This window comes from Acanthochromis polyacanthus, chromosome 14 (genome assembly GCF_021347895.1).
Source record: "Acanthochromis polyacanthus isolate Apoly-LR-REF ecotype Palm Island chromosome 14, KAUST_Apoly_ChrSc, whole genome shotgun sequence".
Taxonomy (NCBI): Eukaryota; Metazoa; Chordata; class Actinopteri; family Pomacentridae; genus Acanthochromis; species Acanthochromis polyacanthus.
The window spans coordinates 27,438,085-27,465,003 of record NC_067126.1 but is presented as its reverse complement, the minus strand read 5'-3'; the positions used below and the strand labels follow the sequence as shown (position 1 = coordinate 27,465,003).

The following is a 26,919-nucleotide window of genomic DNA, read 5'->3' as shown; positions in this document are numbered from 1 at the left end:
TCTACAATTATTTTTGTCTTTTTTTTTTGTTAAATTACGGAACTGCGGTGAAATAAAGCACGGTGTCTCGTTTAAATTCTAGGGTTCTGCTTGAGAACATGATAGTATTTATCCTGAACAGGCTTTGCTGCATAAAATTTGTTGTGCAACTTGAAAATTAGTGTTTTAAAATTTCTGATTGCAAAGCATGCCAGGGCTCCTATCTGAGAGTGCTAATAACCAATAATAAGAAGGCAATTTTGGAATTTAACCCTCTGAACCCCAAAACTCACCAGTGGGTTTGAAAGATATGCTGTTGTTTTTTGTATGCCAAATTAAACCATTTATAAAGAGCCAGAAACTGAAAAAAATCATTATAGATTTTCAACTTTCTGATGGCCCTCGAACTACTCATCTGAAAAATACTGTTTCATTGGAAAATATATCAAAGCAAAAAAATCATATTTCATCAAAACTTCACTGAATTTTAAAAAAATCCCCAAATATTGAACCATTTGTGTGAACAGATTAGGTCAAAAAATGTATTTAAAAAAGAAATAATCTAAACTTTCAACAGGGCAGCCACGAAGCCATTAGTGACTCAGGTATGACCAGCAGTCGTGATGAAAATTTCTAGACTTTTCAGCTAAACTGTGCTAAATTGCAGACAGATATTACATGGAACAGATATGAGACTAGTACTGAAGGAAATTAAAAAACAGAAGCAGCAAAATAACTGTGGTATGTAGAGTCAGTATTGGTAATATATATATATATATATATATATATATTGGTAAAAGCTGGGGGCAATTGCAGAAATTTTATAAATGTTGATTGTAGGATTTTTTAAATTTTTGCAAAACAACTGAATTTTAATTCTCCAAGTCTAAGATCAGACACCTTCGTTTTTCCACACACATTACTGAGGAGGCACATTTACAAAGGTTCAATATGCAACAAACAGCAGTGGTCCATCCCGCACTCAGAGCTGTCAGGAAGACAGATAGAGTCTGGGTGTTGGGATGGACTCCTGTGGGTTTGACTTGACTGATCTCAGCCTCCTTCCAACTAAAGATCACCTATCTTGACCCCAGTTGTCCCTCGGGGCATAAAAAAAAAAAAAAAGTTGAAGAACAGAAATCCACAAGACACTTCAAATTGGACATATTACTGTGCTGTGTAGCAGGTAGAACTCTGTCAGCGGACAAAGTGGATATCCGTTAGCTGTGAGCCGGGTGAGGTCAGCCATGTCTCTCCTGAACAACAGCCCAAATGGAAATTAGTTAGCTTACACTTGTCAGTGTGATGGCCCATTCCCTGACAGGAGTGTCAGGAACACAACAACTGAAGTCAGCACCCTGCATTCCATTAGCATTTTAAGGCTGATCTAGGGTTACACTTTTTATTATTTCCTTTGATGGTCAAGGAGATTTTTTTTTTTTAATGGACATGATGTGATTGGAAAGGAACTAAAACCTGACTCTCCAAAGTAAAACATGAGATTTGATGATGATCACAAACAGTTCTAATTCCCTCAAGTATGTTTATTACTTCAGTACATGATCTATAAAAGAAAGCTTTCATATAAGCATTTATCAGACACCATTGTACATGTGTAAGACCAATATCTGGGATACTATCTAAAAACCTATATAACACACAATTACAACAGCTGTAAAATACAACCCTTGAGTATAGACTTCATTGCTGCAACCTATACATTTTGTAGTTCATTGTATTTGATGTTGTGAAGGAAGATCATTGTTCAATAAGGCTCAAATCCTGATGTCAACAAACCTCTGTCCACTCAGCATCCTGAGGCAAGACGTTGCCTGACAGCAGATGGTTGCCCTTTAACTGACGAGAAAACACAAGTCAAAACCAGTTTATTATCACTCAGGCCTTATAGACACAATCTCAACACTACACTCAAAAAAAGGCAATTATCCACTGAGCATAAAGCCTGACCCGATCTTGTGCAAAAAGCCATAAGCTGTTGCCATGCATGCATCCTTGGCCCACACTGCTCGCCTAACATCAGACAGAACTGTCAACATGTTTCCCTCTTTTCCATCTTTCATCAGTCACCTCGTTGGAATGGATCCGGACACCGGCATTTCCCACTGTTAATGTAGAAAACCAAGCCCTTTATCGGTGACATGCTAGTTATTTATGGACCGTAGTTAACCTTGTTCTCTACTTCTTTCTCAGGCCTTAAACACAGAACACATCGACATCAAGTACAAATACTACAAGAGAAATATCGCTGGATGTCAGCACTGGAATTAAGGCCATTCACAGTCACCGGATGACCTAAACCAATCAATAAACTGTCTATTGCAGAAAATGTCCAAATGGTTTATGAAGAGATATTAAGTAATATCATGGGCCTATTCAATAAACAAAAAACAATCGACAACTATTTTAATAAAGGAGTCATTTTTACCTTATTTTTTGACAAAAATAGCAAACCTTACATATTCAGCTTCTCAAATGTGAGCATTTGCTGTTTTGCTTTGTCATACTTGAAAGCAAACTAAATATCTTTAATATACATGACTGCAAAATGCTTCATCAGGAAGAAATCAGCAGGCCAACTGATCGATAATGCAAATATAGCTAATCATTGCAGCCCCATAGAACAGTAGCGTCATCTCACTACTTCAAAAGCTAACCAATGTGCTAATCTTTCCAAAACCTAGAGTGCTTCCCTTAGCTAAAGAGGCAGAGAGAGAGAGGAAGAGAGATTGGCAGTTTGCTGGCAGACATGTCGGTTGAGTGTGTTGGTGCCGCTGCCAAATCTACCGTCGAGTGTCTCTCTTCTTTCATACAGAGAGCCCTTCCTACTTTCTGCTACACACACGCACACACAAAGCATTACGTCAGGCTCTGAATGTGACAAATGAGGACTGTCCATTTGTGTGTGTGTGTGTGTGTGTGTGTGTGTGTGTGTGTGTGTGTGTGTGTGTGTGTGTGTGTGTGTGTGTGTGTGTGTGTGTGTGTGTGTGTGTGTGTGTGTGTGTGTGTGTGTGTGTGTCCGGCCGACTAAGTATCTTTGTAGGAATCAGGATTAGGTTGTCTCACTGACACACAAGGCTTATGTAAAGCCGACCTACAGTATGTGGCACCCTGCGTGAGTGTGAACTGGCAAGCTGCAGTGCTACCTAACCTCACTGGCACCTCTTCTTCCTTGGACTGCCCACTCAACAACCAACTGTACCGAAGACACTGAAAATAATCAATTCAGTTATTGTTTACATTCCAGCTCATTGTATTTTTGTTGTCATTTTTAAAAGGTCTTGAGGGAATTTCTTCTGGGTAGTACTTGTTCGGTTTTGCTTATTACTTACCATCAATTTTTGGAACAGTTTTCACATAAGTTTAATCCCTGAGATGAGAGTGCAGTAATCCTGCAAGAAGCAGAGACCACTAAGGCAAGAAACACATGTTGCCAGATACAAATACCCACATTAACCTAATTATCCTAATGATCTTAGAGCTGAAAACTGAGGTGGCATTTACCAAACCAGCCACATGTCTGTTCATGAAATCTACAATGGAGTGCAACACACATTACAAGCAGGTTCACCTTTGTTTGTCTCTTTTGTGTCGAAGCATTGTTGTTCGCAAGTAAAATGTTATCGTGACCGAATGAAGGCCAAAGTTTAAGACACAGATGGTAAGAAATTCCCTCTACAATTGTAAAAACAACTAAAATAAACATGCAGTATCCAAGCTCCACTAAAACATCAGGACTATGTTTCGTCTGAGACTGCTGAGAACTTAAACCCTCACAATTAAGTCCATCGTGTTTATCAATGTTGTTAAGTCCTGTCTTAAGATTCATGTTTAACCTCTTGGTTTACTGTCAATACATTTTCCACATCGATACTACAGAAGTTCATTTGGGTTTGCAACAAACAAAGCAACAAAATCAGGAGTTTTCGGTGGACATTTTAGATAAAAATGACTTGAAACTCAACCGTCGCTAGTAAAGATCAGGCACATCATTGTAAGGTTTGGCACGTACCTCCCACCTCAGAGGTCCACTTCCCTTCTAAGCCCTTACCCAAACACAAACACAGTCGGTAAACTATGCCTGCTTACCTTGTCACTTGCACTCACTTTCACAAAGTCTAGGCCTTGTATTGAGCACTAAAATTATATTTTACTCACATGAACTAATGCAAATAGTCAAGCATACAAACATAATATGCTAAACCACTTTAGAGGTTGCAAACAATGATCCCACTGCACAAAACTATAATCATACGCAGATCAAAGAGAAATGATGTCAGAAGACAAAGCAGAAAATACATTTTTATGTTCTAAGAAAGATAGTACATAAAGTTTAAGCGTCATTTGCTCATGGTCCCTCTTCTATCTTTGCTTATAGTCAGGCTAAGAGTATATAATGGCCAAAAAAACGTGTCACTGTAAAGCTGAATTTGTACACAAAAAAAGAGCAGATCGGCCAGGTCCTCCAGAAACACGAGCCCACTCCTACAGCGAGGAGGAGCACCTAACAGCCGGCCTGGCTGGGCATGACTCAATGAATTCCAGCCTCATCCTGATCGCATTGAAATGTATGTGCACACACTGAAGCAAGTGGATTGACAGAGCAAAAATCAATAGGCAGCCTCTGTATGTAAATGAGATCAGACTAAAGCCTACATGCACTGTGAAAGAAATCTATCATGTATGAGCCCCCCTATTATCCATTCAGTATGAGAAAGGATCTCTGAGGTGTTACAGTCAAGGCTTATTTCGCTGCATTTGCTGTGTTGGATTTATGATGGAACAGGGATTCAATAAAGAGATGAAGTCCTAATATAGCTGGATTTAACACTTGATTTTAAAATGAAATGAAATGTGCGACACAACATGAATGCAAGAGATGCAGTTATTTAACCTTAAATGCAGTGGTAACACCAAACATGCACATATTGGGCTTTAATTTGTGTTATCAATCAGAAAAGGACCCGCCAATATGACTCAGCACCTGTTTTTGCAGCCCTCCCCCTCGCTTCTTTTCTCATTAAGGCGATTATAAGTCACTATTATATTTCTACAGGGGCTTCCTCTTAAAGGTTTTTTCCCCACAGTTACCTTTTATTACAGCTTTCTGTAATGTCTTATAGGAGGGCAGTCGTGCTCTGCCACCGCAGCAAGCCAAGTTCCCGCAGTCACCGCAGTAGGTGAAGCCTTTAAGTAGCACAATGCAGACATTACTCGTTCAACCCGTCCACCAAACAAGTGCGTGATTGGACCAATAACAGGCAAGGCAATTAGGTCAATCAGTAGGTCTTCCCCACCTCTGAGATTTGGTTTCCAGATCTGTTGCACAGCTGTGATTTCATATTAATTCCGCAACACTGCTCATACAGACCTGGCGGACATCACAGGTCAGACAGACTCACAAGAACCCAGACCCAGTTCTCCTGTAGGCGAACAATGCGTCCTTTCTCCATCCACACAGAGAGGGGCACCTCATCATTTCAGCCTCAGCCTGCTCAAATGTTCATTTACTGTCGGGTGTAAAAGCCATCCCCGACCTCCGACATCACAAGCTTTTAATAAATAGTTGCCATTCGTTATTTTCTGGCTGTGTTATAACGCGGATAAATAGAAAAATAAGTGTCAATTCTTTACCTGTTCGGCGCAGTGTCTTCCAGTCCAACTCCGGGTCTGTCGGACACAGACTCTCCGCAGCCTGCTTCTACCGTAATGCATGGGCTAGACACGCAGACAGACACTGCATCTGTGTCTAAACTGGTTATTACGGTGATGTGGTGGAGACCTTTTGCTACCAATTACCAGAGGGGGAAAAATTCAAAGCATTTCAGCCTGAGCAGGAGCTCAAAATATGCATTGTAATGTATAAAGCTGCCTCCTATTATTGCTAACCACCGCAGAAGTAGAGCAAATGGTTGTATACAGAGCAAACTTTTGGCCAAACCAGTTAAACTACACTCAACAAAAATATAAACGCAACACTTTTGTTTTTGCTCCTATTTTTTATGAGATGAACTCAAAGATCTAAAACTTTTTCCACATACACAATATCACCATTTCTCTCAAACATTGTTCATAAATCCGTCTAAATCTGTGATAGTGAGCACTTCTCCTTTGCTGAGATAATCCATCCCACCTCACAGGTGTTCCATATCAAGATGCTGATTAGACGCCATGATTAGTGCACAGGTGTGCCTTAGACTGCCCACAATAAAAAGCCACTCTGAAAGGTGCAGTTTTATCACACAGCACAATGCCACAGATGTGGCAAGATTTGAGGGAGCGTGCCATTGGCATGCTGACAGCAGGAATGTCAACCAGCGCTGTTGCTTGTGTATTGAATGTTCATTTCTCTACCAAAGGCGTTTCAGAGAATTTGGCAGTACATCCAACCAGCCTCACCACCACTGAAGGGAAAGTCTACTTTCGAACTACTTTCTATCAAAGAAAAAATAGTCCCTAATGTCAACAAACATGACACTCCAATCAGGCTACATCCACAACATTAAGAATCTTTAACATGATGTAAGCATTTACAATACAGTATATTAATTCTACTGCTGCTTCAGCTTATGCTCTACATAGATGCACTGGTGGCTTTTCAACATATTCCTTGATGTAACAGCACCCCCCAGAGCGTACGTGATGCAATTACAACCAATAATACACACATTCATCTGTTCTGGTCCTTTAAAACCATACTACATAATTTACTGACAGCTCATCAGCTGTTTTGTCTGTTATTCTACTGAAATCAAATGCTGCCAGATAGATATATATTCATCTGTGTGCATATTTTCTGCACATGCACAGTTCTGGGGATGTATGCTGTCATTTTAGCAGCCGTATGACCCCCATGTTGTCACCAGGGTTTCTTTTTTTATGGCGTATCCTACTGGGGATTAAACTGTTGGCTCCCCTTCACATTTCAGAGAGAGATGAGGTCCTGCAGCACCGAAAGCAAATTGATGTGATCTTGATGTTTTCCGCCTTTTTTGCAGTCTAACAGGTGGAAGGGGAGAATCCACCTGTTAGTACAATGTGCTGGCAGCGTTGTGGCACTGTACTTTTATGGAGAAAGGCATATGTAGTAGCATATGCATTATTTTCATTAAATATGCCTGTCAGCAGGGGATCTCATTTAGGAATCACAAGGTTTGCCTGAGCTTGATATCAGAGACAATGCAACAGCTAATTCTCATTTACCTCAAAAACCTGGAATCAGCTAATTATAATCTGTAAATTACTTTCACGAAATTGAGTTTCTAATTCTAGACTCCTCATACCCAGTCTGAGGTATAAAGCAACTGACATACATACATGTAGATGAGAGGGATGACCTTGACCACCATCTGCCCATTAGGCCTCCTGGTAGCTGTGAAGGATATTATAAGAGGAGGTTATGCAAATGGGATCAAAGCACAAGCTGTTTCACTGGGGCTATGGCCTTAAAAAGCTATGACCTGCATACATGTTAACCAATCAATGAAATGAGCTCACAATAGCTTGCCAGTCTGGTATTGGCTTTTCTAAATCACATCTTAATAAAATCCACTTGGCAAGTTGCAATGTCCTTTTAAAATAAAAAACAAAGACTGATCAAATCCTGCACTTAATGTGTCTATTTTCACACCAAGCATCTAAAGACAACTAATGATGTGACAGGTAGTGATGTGGAATAGTTTCATTTCAGATTTGCTACAGTGTGATCCAATAATGCATGCGTCTCCACTTTTTATTGTTCACATGTTTTCATTGAAATCATCCTGAGAGCCTTTTCCCACACTTGTTGCATTTTCCAGCAGGAGTAAGCTATTGTAAACCTGTGCTGTGTTAATGCTTTATTCTGATGATCTTTTTTTTAATCTGCTTACTTTAAACACAAAAGAAGTCCATTACTGAGAGAGCTCGAGGTGTAGAGATTTATGCAATCCCAAGTGTGTACCCCCTTCCAAGTATGGCCTCAAACCCACCAGTAGGAGTTGCTCGTGCAGCAGCAACAACGTGATTCCTGAACAGCTTCCCCCTCTGAAAAAAAATAGCAATTCTCTGTGGGACTCGCACATAAAACCGGCCTTTTTAAAAGCTGCACAAAAAAAAAATCATGCACCAGATGACAAAGCATGACTTCCACTATGTTTACTAATGTTTATGTTTACTAACAACTTTTCTATTTTCATAAAAAATATATACCAAAATGACAGCCACAAAAAGCAAAAAAGAACATAGGAAATCAACAAGTAAAATCAAGTGCAGGTTACATAAATAAGAGTATATTCTAAGGTCTCTTTACAATTTAAGACAACTGTGAAAATAAATAGCATGTCACAACTGCAAACAGTACACAAACCTGACACTACAGTTAAGATGCTGGTATATATATGACTTTACATACAGTACCTCTTTTACACTAAAACCTGAAAATGTTGCAGGAGCTACAGAAGTCAGTTAAAACTAGTGTGACGTCTGTCACAACACCCATAAAATAATCACTTTTGCGAAAAAGTATTCAACTGTTTACATCAAATCACTCTAACTCGTGGAATGTATTAAGTATCCCAATTAAGGGTCCCGGCACCCATTTTCTGTTCTTGCTCTCTGATGTGAGGAAATCTGAAAAAGAAAGCGTACAAGTATTAATTTAAGAATATTTATAAAAGCCTTTAGTAGTCAGAAATAACCCTGTATGTTGACTTTCACTTTCACTTGCATTATTCATTAAAAGCCTAAAATAATCTTCATGAATGAAAGAGTGAATTGTGTTTTTGTATACAATCAAGGACTTACTGAATAGAATAATTAATACTTAGACAATTTAATGAATGAGTGAATAAATCAGTGAATGAGCACTTAAAATAATTACCTGGCTTAAAAATTAAAGGGGCACTTGAATTTAGAGGAAGTTATTAACTTAATATCTACTGTGAAACTGTGCCAAATTAATGAAGAAATCAGGAGTTTACTGAGAAGAAAACAAATATAGCATTAAATAAAAACTACAAGTGAACATACCAGTAAGCAATGGATTCATTTTCAACTTACATGCAAAAATGAAGGCACTGTTGCCTCAGCTGCCATTGGATATAATTCCTCTGCTTTGTCCTTGAGAGGGCAGTGTAGCACAAGATGACTGAGCTGGGGAGAGATGGGAGTTGGAGTTCTCTGATGTTGAGGAGGCTGAGAAAGGCCCTGTCCACCTCAATGCCACTTTTTCCAGTTTATCAGAGACCATTTCCTCTTTCTCACACAAAGGAAACACTCGTGACTCCCAGGGTGTCTTAGGCTGCAGAGAGCGACAGAGAGGGCATATAATGTAATTCAGCAAGCATACAAATTCTTTGTGTTATCCACAAAACACGACGCCAAATGGCCAAATCCTCATTGATTGTGTAATAAAGCTAATTTGCTCTTTCTACATCAGTCCCTTCACTGAATTTCAACATTGATAGTTGATAGTGTGGCTCAGATGCCTGCTGAAAATATCAAAGGCTGTGCTTTAATCATGGTTTGTATGGGTACTGGTTTACATAAGAAGTCCAAAGCAGTGAAGTAGGGGATATTTGTGGTGTTGAAATGGTTGATTAGGAAAGTCTGGTTTAGTAGCGACTCACCCCTTCTCCAATCAAAGCAAAGTGGCAGTGAGCACTGCAATCAGAGCATCGTCAGATGAAACAAGAGTGCGGACAAGTGTCTGTGTGGGCTCTCAAGAAACCATCTAGAATTCATAGCTCACACAAAATGAACGGGAAAGACTATTGGTCCTCAGCTCAGATTTGCTGCTTTATATTCCTCCTCTGCTGAAGGATAAGTGATACTGTTTCATCTTTGAAAGGCATGTCAGAGAAAATACAGAAAATAGCCTTCAAGCAATGTTGGGGGTTGAAATGAAAAATGATGATCTATGAGCAGTATATTTCTCAAATGACTCTTTAAGGTGACTCAGGCAGCTTATTTTCTTTTTTACCACTTTCATATCACAAGAATAAATTGCCTGCTCTGACCCTTGACCCAGTATCATTTGATTTTTATGGAGGCCCTCCATAAGGACAAATGCATTCTCCAGTTGCATTTAGGCTTGTATTTAATAATCTCCCAATTACAACATACACAAGAACCTTTTTCAGTGGAGTGGAGATTTTACTGCTTTATGATGTGCCATGTTTAAGGAACAAAAGAAATATGGAAAAACATTATTAATACATGACAGCTAGTAAACCAAAATTACCGAACAGTCAAAAGTAGAATAGTCGAATAGTCGATAGTAAGCGACATATAGCTGGCAGAAAGAAAAAGAAAGCAGCCTTATAATGGCCTAACAGTGTCACAGTGAACAGACAATAGGGATGGGAATCACTGAGTAATTCTATGATAATAGCACAATTCACTGTCTACCATAATGATGGCATCACAATACAGCGATTCTGCAATACAAGGCAAGATAATCATCTAAAATACTTCACATATCTGTGTAACTGAAGGACAACAATAGCCCTAAAAAGGCAAAAAAAAAAAAAAAAAAGCAGGAATTATTTATTCACTGCATTATGCTGTCAGTGTGTGTGTGTGTGTGTATTGTCACTATGATTCATAACCTCATTCATTTGATAAGCACTACCACAAGCGGTCATGAGGTAGTGACTGTGGCAAGTCAAACTGTCATATTGATATTTCGTAACCCCTAACAGATCGGTGTGTATGACCACCTGGATCAGCACACTGCCAAATTCTGAGTTTGTCTTTGGGATTTGAAGTTTCATCTGTGGTGCTTTTGATCTTACCAGCCACTCCTCTGACCTCGACTGTTCATCAGCATCCAGCTGAGCACAACTCCACTCCACAGAGCTCTCCTCTCCTGATGTAGATATCCCGCCCCCACTGCCTAACAGCCTGCTGCCAGATCTGGAGCGAAAAAACAAGCATACCCCCATGAAACTCCGTGAGAAAATTTCTCAGAATTCCACTCTGACGCAGGCTACATTTACATGCAGACAAACAAGTGCGCAACAGCTGTACTGCACACTCAGCACTGTCTGTAAGTTTAAGATTTAATTCATTTGCCAGATGCATCTTTTTGTTATCAGAGTCGATCAACTTGGGGGAAATACGTAATTGCAATTTTTTTTGACAAACGTGATTGTGATATTATTTGCGAACTGATCTTTTGAAGTCAAAATTCAGTTAAATATTCAATGTGTAGATTTTTAAAAATATGACGGCGCATTACCACATCTGACACCATCAAAAGCATGACTGGTACACAAGGAGGACATTATGAATTTATAAAACCACGTCAAGATTTAAACCTTGGTGAGATGGGCTGCATAATGTATGTAGTAGAAGGCACCCTTTATGATTTCCAAAATACAATTTTGAAAATAAATATTCATTTTCTAGCTCTAGTTATCATATACTGATAAAAGACTGAAACAGGAATTATTGCCTGACATTCATAATATTCCACAAAACCTATTTATTCTCCCTAACCCTCCTTGCATTTCTGTGCCACCTGATGTGACAGCTTTCAAAAGACACAGTTTTCAATGCTGTATCTGTGAGTCTGTGTGTGTCCACCTAGTAGAACGCCTGCAGCATTTTCTCTTTTCCCAGGATGACCAACGTAATTTCTCTCTCTGCTCCAAAGCCAGGTGCCTCTGAGCAAAGACTTCATCACTGAGATCCTCAATCTGCACACACAGAAGGGGAGATGATAGCTTCTTAATGACTGAAAATAAATTGCTTATGTCCAAAGGAACGAGACATTTACCTGATCCTCCTCACAGCACTCTTCTTTCTCTGCCTCCATCTCGATTAGAGACTGGGTGTCAACTACCCGCCAACTGCAAGAAGGATAGGTTGTGTGCACTATTGGTATGAATGCAACAATGTGTGCCACTTTCTGTTTCTTTTATAAAAGAGCATAATTATATTATCATATCGGTTCAGTAATAATCACCTATACTGAACCTATAAATACACTGAATGTTTAGATACGTATTAAATAAGTACATGTGATTGCAAAATGAATTCATTGAAATTGATGAAGTACTATCAAATCGAGCGCAAACTTCATGTGCTCTATGTCTGGCCTTTAGTTCCCCCTAAAGAGATTTATATTATGGTTCATTGTAATAAAGCATAGCACATACCTGGGTGTTAGGATGTCCTTATACTGCAGCTTTTCCACTTTAGTCAGTGACATGGGAATGACAATGTTGTTGATGTTGTACACACTCTCTCCCTGGCGTTTGCGAACAAAGCCCTAGAAGGTAACATAGCAAAGTTGAAGTTACGAGCAACGTAACAGTTCACCAAGGATGCAGACGTGCTCACGTATTCTGTCATTCCAGATTGTCAGGGTGCAATGACAGAGGTTTTCTGGAGCCTCATCATCTTTTTCACATTTAATATGAACATCTAGTGATGCAGTATTTATGATATGGGAGTGTTTTTGATTTGAAGTAAATGTATGACCTAATATCCAGTAATTCTCTTCATTTCTTTACTAAACTCTAATATGTGACATTTGTGTTTGAGAACTAATACTGTGAGCAGTATTATGAAGCTAGAAAGCCTCTGTTTAAGACTGGAATTTGTAACAGATTTTCAAAACTTGTGAGTACATACAAATCATTTGTGTAACTCGTATACAAAATCAACAGTGATGTCTAATGCAGTAATCTGATGTTAAGCGTTTGAAGAATAGAAGAAAAACAGACATTTTGTGTGTGTTTCACCTCAGAGGCCTGTTTGTGTGAAGCGTGTGTGTAGCTGTCAACAAGTATATCATCTGAACTTTCTTCTTGGTGACAGAACTGGTACGGAACATCCTCCTCATCTGAGTTCACACACACACACACACACACACACACACACACACACACACACACACACACACACACACACACACACACACACACACACACACACACACACACACACACACACACACACACACACACACACACACACACAAAGTACATTAGACTAGCTTTAAAATAAATTATGCCATAAACAAGACCTTCATTAGCATACATGATATTAAATTTGAACTGGTGAGTACATATACTAACCTAAAAGTAGGATGCTTAACAACGTGCAATGATAAGCACAATCTAATGTCATGATGATGATGGGTAAACTGTTTATTCGTCTTACTGCTTTAAATTCAGAGCCTCACTGATTTCACTAATGCCATTTGATCACAGACTGATTTACTGTACACCTGCAATGCAGTGTGAGCCTGCACTGTATACGCGCACCTTCCCTCAGTCCGTGGATGTGTTTTCTCCTCCTTTTCCTCTGATTGGCCCTGCTGTGTTGACTCTGACCAGAGCCTGACAACCTGATTGGTGACAGGCCCATGACTCTGGTTCTGCGATGCCTCGTATGGTGCTTGTATTTGTGACCTATAATGACACACACAGTCACACGCTGGGTCAGCACACCACAGGAATTTCTTTTCATTCCACTCGATCCTTCCATTCCTCTGGGATTCAACATTTTTTTCCACAATTCCTGTATCATCACTGTTTTGGAAATGTACTGCTTCTCATCTTTCTGACCACAAAACAAGCATATTGTAGAAAATCTGCCAGCCAAATGTAACAACATTTCTGAAGTGACCAAGTACGTAAAAAAAACGTTGAAATCAGCCATGCTGGGGCTGAGTTTTGGGACTTACTCACCGAAGCTCAGCCTCAGATTTCATTAGGAGAAAAGAAAATGACAGACAGACATCATGAAGGAAGAATACACTAATTAATGGACTGGTATCCGGGATTTACCTTTAATATCAACAACATAGTACACTCATTTTGTTGTAATATATGCATTCTACATTCCTACGCTGTGCAGCAGCTAACTGACGATTATATAAATTACATCATTTGTCATTAACCCACGAGTCAGTTGCCCATATTTTCCTTTCCTGCTTGCTATGACAGTTTGTGTAATCTTTTTCTATTTTAGCTACTATTAACTATCATAAGACGTTTCCATGTGTCAGGCTGGTATTTTAGGCGACGTTTACTTGACAGACTGTCTTCTTCTGCTATTGACAGAGGAGAATAAGATCATTCAAGCTGACAGGAAATCAACAGAGCGCTGGGTGAGTGACATCTTCATCCACTTTCAGTCTGCCTCCTTTGTGTCTCTTCCTTTACGTGCTCCCTCTTTTGTCTGCATCATTTCTTGTCAGTTTTCATCTTATTTTTATTTCATGTAAAAAGAAAAAAAACAAGCAGAATTTATAACACAGTTTTTGGTCTACCTTTCCTCAATAAACAGGGGACATTCTTGGACCAGTTAATCACTGGTGGATTTGCATTCCTCTCCATAGTGGACAACCATATGAGCCAGGGCCACTAAAAGGCCTGAAACCAGAGCTGCCACAGGTATGTAAATGCAGAGACGATGATTCATTAGCCTCACACGAACAAACTGTACAAAGACACTATTGACATGCAGACAAGCCGAATGATTTCATTTCCATCTACTACTCAGCTGGATGCCTCATACAGACCCAGTGGGATATCTGACATGCTAGGAACCAATCATGACAGTCGACTGGAAGAATTGTCCCGACGCAGCGGTCGGCTTTGAAGCAGCCATTTTATTGACAGTTATTGTTTCCCTTCACTGAATGCAAGCAAATGGGAGAATTGTCTGATAGAGACAACAGTGTATTTATCATAATTAGGTATAAATCATTATGTAGAAACACTGTTAAAAAAATAAAATAAAATAAGACAATCATTTAAATATATCACTTAGAAAATGTTATATTGATGCAACTGATCTGTGTACAAACTGATATTTTGTGTTGTGTCATGAGAAAATGAAACATAACACGCATAATTAGTACAGCAGCTACAATTAGAACAAAACTGAGAAGCTGCTTCAGGTAGTGTTTGCTTAACATTAAGATCACGTTACATTAAAGTAGAGCTAGGCGAGGGTTCTATCTGACCAATAAAAATGAGAATGCAGATGCACCCGATGAAATAGCACATCTGTCTTCCTGTCCTCTTTCTCAATGATCGACCGTTACATCAACACAGCAGCATACTTGAACCCTGACCACAAGCAGCACCTAAATGTATTGGCTCTGTCTTTGCTACACGGCACAGCAAATTTGTCATGCTGCAAAAGTGGAAAAACAGAAATGTCATGCACTGTCATGAGTTCTGTGAAGTAAAATAGGATGAACGTAATGCAGACCAACAGAGAGCAGACTAAGCAGACTGTAGGAAAAGAGAGCAGCATAGAACAAGACAGAATATGTAATCAGCGGCAATCAATGGAAGGATCTTACTGTTATGCAGTGGAGTGGAGCTGCGTCTCTTGTACTTTTCTGGACTACACAGTTTGGTGATAACTAAAGGTCTTTGGCACCATTCTTCTCTGGCCGGGGCCCTCTGTAAGTTGTGGCATGTGGGAGTGTCTGGAAGGAAAAAGAAATTTAAATATGAGAAAAATAATACAACAACTTCAGCCCTCTTTTGAGATCAAATACTCAGCACATCTCTCGATGGAAATGGTTCTACAGTTCTATTTAGCAGAATCTTTGTGTATTAAAATTACAGAAGAGCAGCAAATATATCATACTTGTATCATATTTTTTATATCATGTTTTATCATGGTCAGTGTGTGTTACACTTCAGAAAGTCTACCATGTCATATAGCAAGACAACAAAGGAAACTTGTGGCCTCTATCTTTAAAACAACTTTAGACAAATGATTATTAAAGTTAATTTTCCAAAATCTTGCTTTGCTGCAAGGTGCAAATCGAAAAAGTTCAACCCTCTGAATCGAAAAACCCACCAAAGTGTTTGAAAGGCATGCTGTCTTTAAAAAAGACATACACGTTGGGGGTTTAAAGTGTAAAATTTAAGGCCTTTTCACTGTCTTATACAGCTATGTTCCTCATACCAAAGGAAAGTGACGACACAGTGTGAGGTCTGCAGCTGAGGGTACTGGAGGGGGTGGCCCTACTACAGCTGCAGTCAGGATCAGAACACAAAACGACCGGATCACAAGAAGAGCAGCTCGAATGGGAAGATGATGAGAGAGAAGAGGATAAGGTAGATGAGGGCTTTCCCGAGTCCTGGAGCGCAAGAATGAGAGAACAGAAGAGAGAAAAAGTAATTTAGCACATAATACTAAACGGTCAATGGAGCACAGAGCACAGGACACAGAACTTCTTTATACAGTGTTAACTTTCTCCTTGTGCTTTGTTGGTGTATGAGTCATAAAGGTTTAAAAAAGCAGGTCCCCACTGGAGCTCAGTGATTAAAGTAATTAAGCTGTTAAAGGCTTTCTTTTTTATCTGGCAAGATCACGATGGTAGCTGCTCTGGTCTGCTTATTATAGTAGCGACAACTGCTCTAGGTGCTGTGCCATCCAGATTAGCAGTGCTCAAGGAAGATGTTAAAACCCTGTAAATATTCTGGCATTGGGCTTCCAAATGCATATTGTAAAATGCTGAATATATATCTGGAAAATTAAAAGTCCTATCTGGTTTGTAGATTCACATAGCTCATTACTACAAGGGTGTGAAGCTAAGACACGTTTTTCCAACCACTGACTTGACACACCACCATTACCACCCCTCGATTTTATTTGCAGTAAGACCACAGCATTATATGTTGGACCGTGTTCTACATTCAAGCTAGAGCTTTAAAATACCATCCATTTGAATATTTGAACTAAGGCCAAGAGACATTATTGTTTAATTAAAAGCAGGTGTCCGGCTTTAAACATTAATTCCTATTTAATTTGGGGAACTATTTTAGTGATGTGGCATTCCACTGCTGAAGCCTGACTAAGAGGAACTGCTTTGAAGCTTTATTTCAAATTAATCTGCATGTAATTCAATTTAATTAAAAAGGGAACATGTCTATCAACTCATACATACTGTCACACTTTTATCCCATTTTTAACCTTTTTCCCCAAGTCAAAATTGGTCTAAACTATATATAAGTGGTCTAGCATCGTGGTGAGGATGACATGCACATACGCTCAAGCTTACTTCTATCATGTGTCTATGTGGAAAAAGTGTGTCTAAAGTGTGTTTTGACATTTATATATTGCATGAAGATGGTTGGACAAACAGACTGGAGGAGCCTACACATGACCTACCAGTGGACTGTTGGGGTTGTAGGAGTTGAAAGTGAACAGTTTGCGCTTGTGGTAGGTGACCAGGGGTCGGGTGCGGGCGCACACGCATGACACATCAGCTTTGAAGAGCCTCCTGGTCCCCAGCCTTCTCTTCTTAGTGTTCCCAGGCACAAATTCATTGTCTATCCTCTGACAGCTGCAGGAATCAGATCAGATGAGGTCATGGAAATGTCAGGGTTACGATTCACACTAACACCACCAAAACTAAATAAAGCAAGTTTTCAAGGTGTTGGTCTCTTAGATCTCGTTCATCAATAACAACTACAAACAAATGACACCTACATAAATCCCCGTGTTACTGTGCATGAATGAACAAACACAGTGTCTTTCATTTATTATGTGGCTTTTATCTTCACAGTCAGACAGAGATTTAAAAAGACAGCAGGAATGGAAACATGAAGGGATTATTCAAGTCAGTCAAGATAAAGAGAACAAAGCTGTTTTATTGGGTTATCTTACTAAAGGAGCATGGTTTCAGCCTTGTCAACTTCCCCTATAGCCTAAGATTAAAAGAGACAATAGACCAGATAGTAAGAGTACAAGTGTTGGATTTTTTATTGATTTCACATTAGACATAGTTTTGTATTTTGCAGCGAAGATTGTTACAATTTTGTTGGAATATACATTTCTATTTTGTATCTACTCTCAGATGTACGTCGCTTTGGATAAATGAAATTGTAGAATTATAGAATTCTCCCGGTACAGATTAGGAGACTGTAATCTTATTTAGTATACTTTAATTCCAACTCATGAAAAGAACCAGTTCCTGCAATGCAGATGTTACACACTCTCACTGTGTGCGCTTTACCTTCTCTTGTCTTTCCAGGCCTGTGTTTGTTTAGAGAGCGGTGAAAAGCTGAGAGGAGGCATCAGACTGTTGACCATCTGACTAAGCTGGGCACTCTGTAATGAAGATATCACCCAAACAATAACAGTGCATTGAATAATTATGTGTGAAATGCAAAAACAGTAGCGTCTACAAAAACAGTACTTCCAATGAGAGTAGGATGCATAAAGACAGCATGGTCAAATCCTCTTGGCTCCCTCACATTGTTTGTGATGATGGACTGAATGGAGTGATAAACATGAGCATGATATGTGATCACCACAGAAGTCTATTCATTCTCCTTTTACAGTCATTCAAACTAGCAAGGTGCAAAATTGCCCACTGCAGCACTAAAGATTTTATTAGCTGTTACAGTGTTTAAATGCTAAATATAGTAATTGATTATTTCAAATGTAGTCATTGGCTTTATTGCAGAGTTTGATGTGGCCTAAATGTGCTCACTGATTTGATCTCTTACCTATCTGTAGCTCACGTCTAATTTTATATCAGCACAGAAAGTGTGGAAACCCAAATGGTAAATATGCTCAGGAAGCACACAAATACGCCCACTTTACAGTGCATAAAACAAAGCACCATTAGACAAATAGGGAGACTAACTGAAACTGAGGTAAAACAAGAGTGAAACTCGGATGTGCATACACTTGATGGAGAGCACTCAGGAACTTCAAAGGGGTTCATAACCAACATTCAGTTGGATTTATTTCTACTACATCAGTAGGTAAAAAAATCTGCAAAATTACTACCACAACCATGCTCTCTACTCTGCCTTTATCATTGTAGTGGGATCAGAGTCTCTTTCAAATTGGAGTGCTTATGGTTGTTTCTTATTACAAATGGCAGCCAGGCTGTAAACAGTAGTCATGGTGCAACACTAATGTTGCTATTGTGACTTGAAGGAGAGCAGTTTGCCTTGCGAATCTTAGTACAACTTTTACTACTATGAAAAAAGTCTGCCTTGTGTAAGATTAATAGGTGATTCACTGTTAATGCCTCATCCTCGACAGCTGGAACAATGAATAAGGCTCTTTCCCTCTGAGCTGATTACATACCAGCAGACTTCATAAAGCAGCAGGAATCAGTCATTCCACCTGAAGCCTCTAATTTAGCGTAATAACGCACAGGTCAGACAGTAAGCATACTGTAATTGATTAATGTAATCCTCTCAGCCTGACACTGGGATATAACATTACAGATAAGCAGCCACTGGGCTTCTCCACACATCAGACTGAAAAAGTATTACCTCCTGACATAGTGTCTACAATTATAGGTTTCTAATCCTCTTGATTTCAAAGTCATACCTAGCATTATAGGTGGGTGTACTAAATCCGGCCCCCCTACCTGTCTCTCTATGTTGTGCAGAAGGCGTGTGGGGCTGCAGGGTTCAGTGTCTGCATCCGAGGCTGTGCAGGATAACCCTGCCATTTCCCTCAGCAGGGTCTGCTGAATCTGCCTGTCAGTGAGTGGCTGGGAGTCTGCAAGCACCACACCGCCCTTAGAGAGACACAAAGAGACACAGAGGTAAGATAGGTTATCCATTCGTCTGATATATATTAGTCAGGTCCTATTTATATTCATACTTTAACTAACACTAGTAGTCCACCAAAGTTACAGTAAGTTTGCTTTGTATCTTTCTGCCCAAAGGTGGCAAAAAAAAAAATGCAACAACTGGAATGTGACATAGTATAACTTACAGCTACACTGTAAAAAAAAAAAAAAAGGTGTTTTTTACTAGATTTGGCATGACCAATATTGATCAGTAGTATAGCATAGCAGAGTATTTGCAGTAAAAAAAAAAATGAAAAATTTGGTATCAAAATTTACAATAAAACTAATTCCAACACAAAACTTTGTTGAAATTCACACATATCTAATGAAGACAGAACTTCTCAACATTTACCAAACAGTGCTGATAGGCTATTACTCGTGATGTGTGATCAATCAGATAGTTTTGTCAGAGTCATGACCACTGATGGAGAGATATATCTGCATTGGAGCCGCAGTACAACATTTTTAAATTGATTTACTTTAACTGTAGCTTAAAAAAAAAAAAAAAAGATAATTGGAAATAAGTTGAATATTGTCTCTGATATCAGCTGGGCAATTAATTGGTTAACCCCTAATCACAACAATCCTCTGTTGAGGTGGTTATAGAAGACTTTTGTCGTACCTTAGTGGAGCGTATGTGCTTGTGGCGTTCTACCAGTTGTTGTATCCTCCCTTCCAGTTCAGTCAGACGCAGCTGCAACCAGCTCCATCTGCTGCTCAGCTCCGCTCTCTCTTCCAGCCACTGCCTCTCACAGCTGCTGCTGCTGACAGGAGGGCCAGGGTGATGGATGGTAGAGGAGGACAGTTACACCCATGTAATAGTACTATAATATTGCATTCATCTTTGTCAAAGGCTTTACATCCTGATCCCACATCACAAAAAGAAGGATTTGAAATCTATAAATGCCTTGAAATGCAATCCTAATTTGGGCAATATTTCAAGAGGCAATCATAAAAGCCAGCATGGTCATTAAAACTGACCAGTGGAACTGAATGAAAAGGTTAGCATGAGGATCACCACCAGCAGGAATATGCGAGTTACCAGATGGAAAAGACACACAATAAAGGGAAGAGGAAAGAGAATACAGGAGATACACAAAAACAGGAGACACACTGAGCAATTAATCAGTTTGCAAATTAGCACTGAAGCTCTGTCAATGTATGACCTATTTTACATAGCCTTGTTGCCATGTAGCATGTAAATTGCTTAGCATCCCAACAGCATGGGGGGTGAATTTTGTTAAAGCATAAAAGCCTATCTAGGCCACAGCAACACACAGTTGATTTGTGTGGAGTGTGTCTATAGTATGTTTCCATGGCACTAGCCTGTTCAGTTAGCATTTATCTTCTTTGTGTGCGTGTGTGTGTGTGTGGTAAGCTGACTTTAGCAGGGCAATAGTTGCTATGGCAGTGCTCTTGGACCTTGGCTAGGACAGAGTGGGACTCCCCCACTTCAAACACTCTGATGCAGGGGAGGGAAAGGTTAGGCTAGTCAGCAAGCAGCTACACACAATGTACTTTGCAATACCCTTTGATATTATGAGATAGTTCTGTCACTGTAAGCCTTAACCAAATACCTAAAATCTTGTTTGTCTACCTGAACACAATTACACTGAGCTGATGGTCATTATGTTTAAAAAAAAAACAGCCAAAAGCAAAGCCAATAATTGGTTAATTGCTGCCTTTCAACTGAGTTCCACTCAACCCTAAGTCTATATCTGTTTGTTAAGCAGTAGGCACTCTTTTTCCTCAAACAATGAGCAGACCTGGCTGCCCTGCAGCTCTTTCCAAGTGTATAATGAGAAAATTCCAGGAATATTTGCCAGGCATTAGCCGAGACAGGAGAAGAGGAAAGAAGAGGGATTGGCTGCTGTATACCTGTTAGTCTGCATGTTCACAAACTAAATACAGACACACGTATTCTCATGATGATATTGGTTTTACTTAACAAAATATGGGATCCAAAAACTTAGTGGCTATCCTCCATAGTGAAATAATCATAGTGTGTTAACAGAATAATCATGGTTGGGGAAAAGGCCAGCTCAAGCAAGAAGTTCTGGGTTTCAAAATTTCCCTTTTTGGCTCTTGCAGAGGCATTAGGGGTTTTGGGTGTGTACTACATTTGAACTTGGGATACTCCCATACAGTACATTTAAACAAACTGAACACAGCAAATGAGCAGCAGCTGCAGGTGTGCAGGATTACTGCCAGTGCAGAAAATGAGTAATATGGCTGTGTTGTTCCAAAGGCAAGCCGTGGCACTGCTTTACAAGTCCATCCTTAGAATGGTAAAGGCCAACTATTTCCACCATTTCTAAAGGAGAGCGATGACCCATTACATCCCCAGCAAGGAGGTATCCTCTTCGAGGAGGAACCTGCCATAAAAACTCCCCAGGGGAGGTTTACTGATGAAGCACTGAGCATTGTTCCATACAGGAGGAGAACAGACTCAGACAAAGGGCAAGCTGACACTTCCAAGATAACTGAAGCTGGCAAAAAAAAGACACACACACAAAACACCACACAGACATTATACAATCTTTTTCTCATTCCTGTTCTCAGACCAAATAAACATTTTTGGTTAGTTTACTGCACTGCTCTGGTTCAGGACACAGAAACAAACAGAAGGGCCAAAGAGCTTTAGTTTACTGAGGAAATAAATGGCAGTGCACTTTTACTAGACTTACCCTGAGTAATAAAAGAATGCCCAGATTGTATTGAAGATCACTGTTCTCTTTGTTATGTAATACTCAGCGACACATGGAGCCCAAATGCTCTTCCTCCATGTATTTAACACAGCAATGTTTCCTACTACTTTGGTTATTTTGCATGCTGGCAACAACATTAACCAGACCAATTCGGATATGACCTCATAAGCAAAATAAATGTCAAATTCTCATCAAAGGCATCTTGTGGTTTCTTAGCACAACAAAAAAAGCTACACAATGTCACATCACACAGCCATTTAAGATGTATGTCTTTTTTCTTCATCTGGGGCACATACAATTCTCTTTTACCAAGTATAGCAGCACCTCAGGCATCCAAACCTCCCATACAGACATACACTTCTAAAGTGTTTTTGACTAGAAAGAGGAGGAGCTGAAGCGGATGGCACAGAATGGCTGGCAAGTCCTACTCTGGCTGGAAAGCCTGTGTTTATTTCCTACCCTGTGGGTAAAAGGAGCTGGCTAGGCAGTTGAATCTGTTATGACTGCAGCATGGAAAGAGAAAAGTCTCTGTGTATGCATGGTTAAAAAAACTGTCATAACATTCTCCACAGCTGGGAGGACAAAACTTGTACTTACGACAGCCATACTGTAAGCTTCGCTGAGAGCCAAGGAAAACATGCAACTAACACTGGGGAGGAAATGTGGACCTCATACACCAAGACAGCTGACTTTCCAAAACTGTGATTCCGAAATATGCGCTGGATTTTTTGTGTCACTCTTGACATTTGCAAATGTGCATGATATAATCCCTCCCTTGTTATAACGTCAAACAAACTTAAGGAAATATGCTCATTCTCTCCAATTTACGTCATCAGTATCTATTTACATCTAGCTCTCCCTAGCTGTGCTGTGTTTGCAGTGTCTTCAATGTAATGGACTCACTAGTTTGAGAGTCCAACTCTGTTTACTTCTCCATTTGTCTAAATTGAAACAATGCCAGTGACTTCAGGGTAAATCATGTCGGCATTCTGGCAACTGAATCCCAGAAAAGCACAACAAATAGTTTAGTGATGAGAGTACAGTTAAGTTTGTGAAACCGTTTTCTTCACCAGTAGCAGGTACCTTTGTATCTGATGGTGAAATGATATGTTTCAGCTCAGCCTGAAGAGTGAAATATGTGATACAGTTGATTTCTCAAGCTGTTTTCATTAGGTGTAATAACCAGCAGTGCCAGCCTCATACAGTACTGACTGTCCAAGATAAGAGCAACAATTTTCTTGCAAAAACAACAAGCCAAGCCTTTCAACTTCCATGTGTTTCTGAGCAAGCAATGCAACCCACTCGGCCAGATGGTGCACAGAACATATGCAACTATATATAGACTACTTCCATTTGCTGGATACTCACAGAGGTGAAATCTTTCTGTGTGTCGTTTCCGCCTCTGGCTCCTCATCTGAGCTGCTGCTGGCTGTAGCCTCAGAGTCTAAGGCCTCCTGCAGGCCTCTCAACACCACCTGACTAGAGTGGCTGAACTCTCTGACCTCTGTCAAGGCAGACGGTGCTGTGGACGGCTGCAGCCAAGAAAACTGGGGTTTACTGCCTGCTTGTGGATGCAGTACACCAGGCTGTATACAGTCCAGGCTGCCAAGAGACACACCTCCAAGCTGACAGTGTTTTTTCAGCCCCTCTAACTGCTGGTTGCAGTGTCGCAAAGCGTGCTCACCTAGCAGCACTTGCAGTTTCCTTTGCAGCCTCCAAGCTCGGCTGTGTAGTCCTGCCTGCCTGGCAAGTTGTTCCTTCACAGCCTCCTCAAACACAGCTTTGGTTGTCGACTGATCAAGATTCACCCTGCCAACGCAAGGTTGCACTGAAGCTGGAGGAAGAAAGCCCATGACAGCTGCTTTCTCCTGTGTTATTGTAGGTGAGGGTACAAATACTGGAGTGTAGCCCTGGGACTGGGAATATGCAGGACAAACACTGGGAAAGGTGAGAGAGGAGTGATACACATCACAACCATCTGGCCCACATTCAGGAGCAGCACTCAGTCCATGCATCAGACAAGCCTCTTGGCTATTGTGCTCGGGGACACGGACTAAAAACATGTCTGGTACACCTGGGAAGACAGAGGCCACCTGATGAGAATCCCTCTGGCCTTTATCAAAGGACAGGAGGCTAACAAACGAGCCTGGACCAGGCAGGGACATCATCTCACACTGGCTAGCAGATGTTTGCAGGCATGGCGAAAGCACAGGGTTTGCAGGGGCATCCAGGAGGCTCAAGGAGGGGCAGGAGTCCGGCAAGCGAAATGAGGAAAGGTTCAGCCACATCTTCTGAAGTCCACCATCGTCTGATGATCTCATGTGAGGCTCCAGCTCAATGCTGGCTCTCCTATCCGAGTCCATTCTGACAGAGGCAGGAGGCGATGACAAGTGGATCCCGTGGTCATTTTTTAGGATTTTGGTCAGGGCTGGGGCCATAGAGCCTTCTGAACCACTGATGCTCAGCACACTTCACAGATTGAGCCTCAAATCATCTGCCAGTGAGAAAAACACATGTTGGTAACTTCCAATACTGCTGACAAATTAATATGAAAAAACACAAAGTTGAATTTAAGCACAATTCTTCATGGAAAAGTAGCGTTAGTCTGGTAATATGACACTACAAAGTGGCAGAATATGATCGATAAAGTCACTGACAGGCAGTGGACACAGTCTGTCTCCAAAAAAACAGCACTTCAACGTCCACTATTTAACGCACTTTTACTGTAAATGGGTCAATTTTTGGAAGCTTCACGAGAACTAGAGTGTATTACTAATTTTCTCTGCTCTTCATATTTTCCTGATTATGATTTGCGTCGACAAATTCCTCATGTTACCCCTGCTGCCCGCTTTATTTGAGCTTTCATGTTGTAACGACCAAACTAAAGGGTTAACTAGAAGCGCTGTCACGGAGAGCAGCCACAGTGAAGATACACAGATACCAAGTGATGGAGAGAAAAAAAAGATAAGAATACTGCAAGAATAACTAGTTCACCAGGGGAAAAACAGGTGCTTACACTTGTTGTCCACCAAAGGCTGAACGTAAAAACACGTTTAAGTATAACTGCCACAGTTAGCCGATAAAACAACGTTCCGTCTCCGTGAAGTCCGGTTGAAGTGTATCCGTGTGGACTCACCTGAGCAGCTGGTAAACCGTTGACCTGACATCGCTCATTCCTGGAAGATTTACGACTAAATGTGATGGTAATTCTCTCCGAGTTTTACCAAAACTCGTTTACAAAAGTCCAACGTGACGGGTTTGCGTGTCTTTCCCACGGTAACCCTTGTGTTTTCCATATAAACAGCTTCGCTCTCTGTTAAACCGCTCTCCCTCCTCCTCCGAGCACCAACTGCCGTGAAGACGAAGGAGGCTGGACCCGCTGCTGCTGCTGCTGCTGCTGCCGCTGCGTTCACGGACTCCACAGAAGCTCAGATTTGTCAGCACACGAGGTGACAAATTCCAAAATCAAAACCTTGTTTGTTTTATGCCCTAAACTAAATCTTATTCATTACAAAACATGAATAAAATTGAGGTTTCATTACACATGACAGAGATACTAATGGGACTCGATTTTTTTTTTTGCAGTTTCCTTGCAATTGGATATGTAGTTGAGAAGTTCCATGTAATTCCAAAGAATATAAATCTTAAGCTGTATGAATGGTGTTCCATGTATTTTGACATTAATTTCTAAATTAAGCCAAAAATATCTTATTAAAATGTTAAATATTCCAAATAAGATCTGTACATATTGTGTCATTTATATTGCATATTTGTATTTTTTTAAGTGCAATCTGGGGAGATGTTCCCACTAACTTTGGTATACAATTTTTGTGTACAATGTCATAATAATGTTTATAATAATAATGCTCTCTTCTATTCTATTCTATTCTATGAAAATATATTTTTGCAAGTTAAATGGTGTTCGGGGATCCTTTTGAAATGTTTTAGATCTCATTTTCTAAAAGTTCAATCCCTTGATGCATTAATTATTTCAAAATTTTGTAAACATTTGGGGTTAAATTGGATTTTTTTCAAAATCTAATGTTTTAATCAAGACACACACTTGTGCATGACAGCATCAAAGGTTTAAAGTGCACTTAAAGCAGCACGTTTTCTAGAAACTTTATGTTTTTGTTTATTTAGCTTTTCTTTGTACCAAAAAAAAGTTGCCTGATAAAAGTCCAGCACAGAAATACAGCATATAAGTTAGACAGTGTGTGGGAGTCAGTTTGAAACGTTTGCATTAACAGTTATAAAAACTTACCTCTTTGATACATCATTATTAAAACTGAGTGAATTTTGGCATCAAATTGGATTTTTTTTTTCATATCCATATCCTAACCAGGCTTGACAGGGTTAACTGACTTACCAGGTCATAAACATTGTCAAGTTAAAAGTTTCCATAAGAATTTTCTTGTAAACAACAAGTATGATGTATTTTTCTCACAGTCATGAGACACCCAGTCAGCAATGTTTTCCCTCAGAAGTAGACACAGATCTTCTAACAGTGAGATCTTCTCTCATGTTTATGAAGTACAAATGTTACTTAATATATCAATTCAGTTTTACAAACAGCTACACCATCGTTAACAGTCAAAAGAAAAAGCAGGAAATACTCCTAGCACGGTTGAGGAAAAACACTTTTCC

At 39.9% G+C, this 26,919-nt stretch overlaps 2 protein-coding genes across 3 annotated transcripts in view; both read right to left on the bottom strand.

The window, feature by feature from the left end:
• The window catches only part of map2 (microtubule-associated protein 2), a 118,650-nt gene extending 112,928 nt beyond the window's left edge, over window positions 1-5,722 (bottom strand). The window contains 1 exon segment of the mRNA XM_051959188.1: window positions 5,632-5,722. The gene's annotated coding sequence lies outside the window, so the exon portion shown is untranslated.
• Window positions 5,723-8,118: 2,396 nt separating this feature from the next.
• kansl1l (KAT8 regulatory NSL complex subunit 1-like) lies at window positions 8,119-25,645 on the bottom strand. 2 transcript variants are annotated; one of them, XM_022207749.2, is made up of 16 exons: window positions 25,409-25,645; window positions 23,641-24,766; window positions 20,187-20,328; window positions 19,358-19,510; window positions 17,981-18,075; window positions 17,134-17,308; window positions 15,925-16,099; window positions 15,308-15,436; window positions 13,254-13,400; window positions 12,729-12,829; window positions 12,141-12,253; window positions 11,759-11,831; window positions 11,566-11,678; window positions 10,773-10,893; window positions 9,037-9,277; window positions 8,119-8,607 (listed from the first exon to the last, which is right to left on the bottom strand). In XM_022207749.2, the coding sequence occupies exons 2-15, from the start codon at window positions 24,708-24,710 to the stop codon at window positions 9,062-9,064; spliced, it is 2,823 nt and encodes a 940-aa protein (XP_022063441.2). In that variant the 5' UTR covers window positions 24,711-24,766; window positions 25,409-25,645; the 3' UTR covers window positions 8,119-8,607; window positions 9,037-9,061. The 2 variants fall into 2 exon arrangements, with proteins under 2 accessions (XP_022063441.2, XP_022063442.2); XM_022207750.2 differs by having other exon boundaries at window positions 20,187-20,325; window positions 25,409-25,644.
• Between the last annotated feature and the right edge of the window lie 1,274 nt (window positions 25,646-26,919).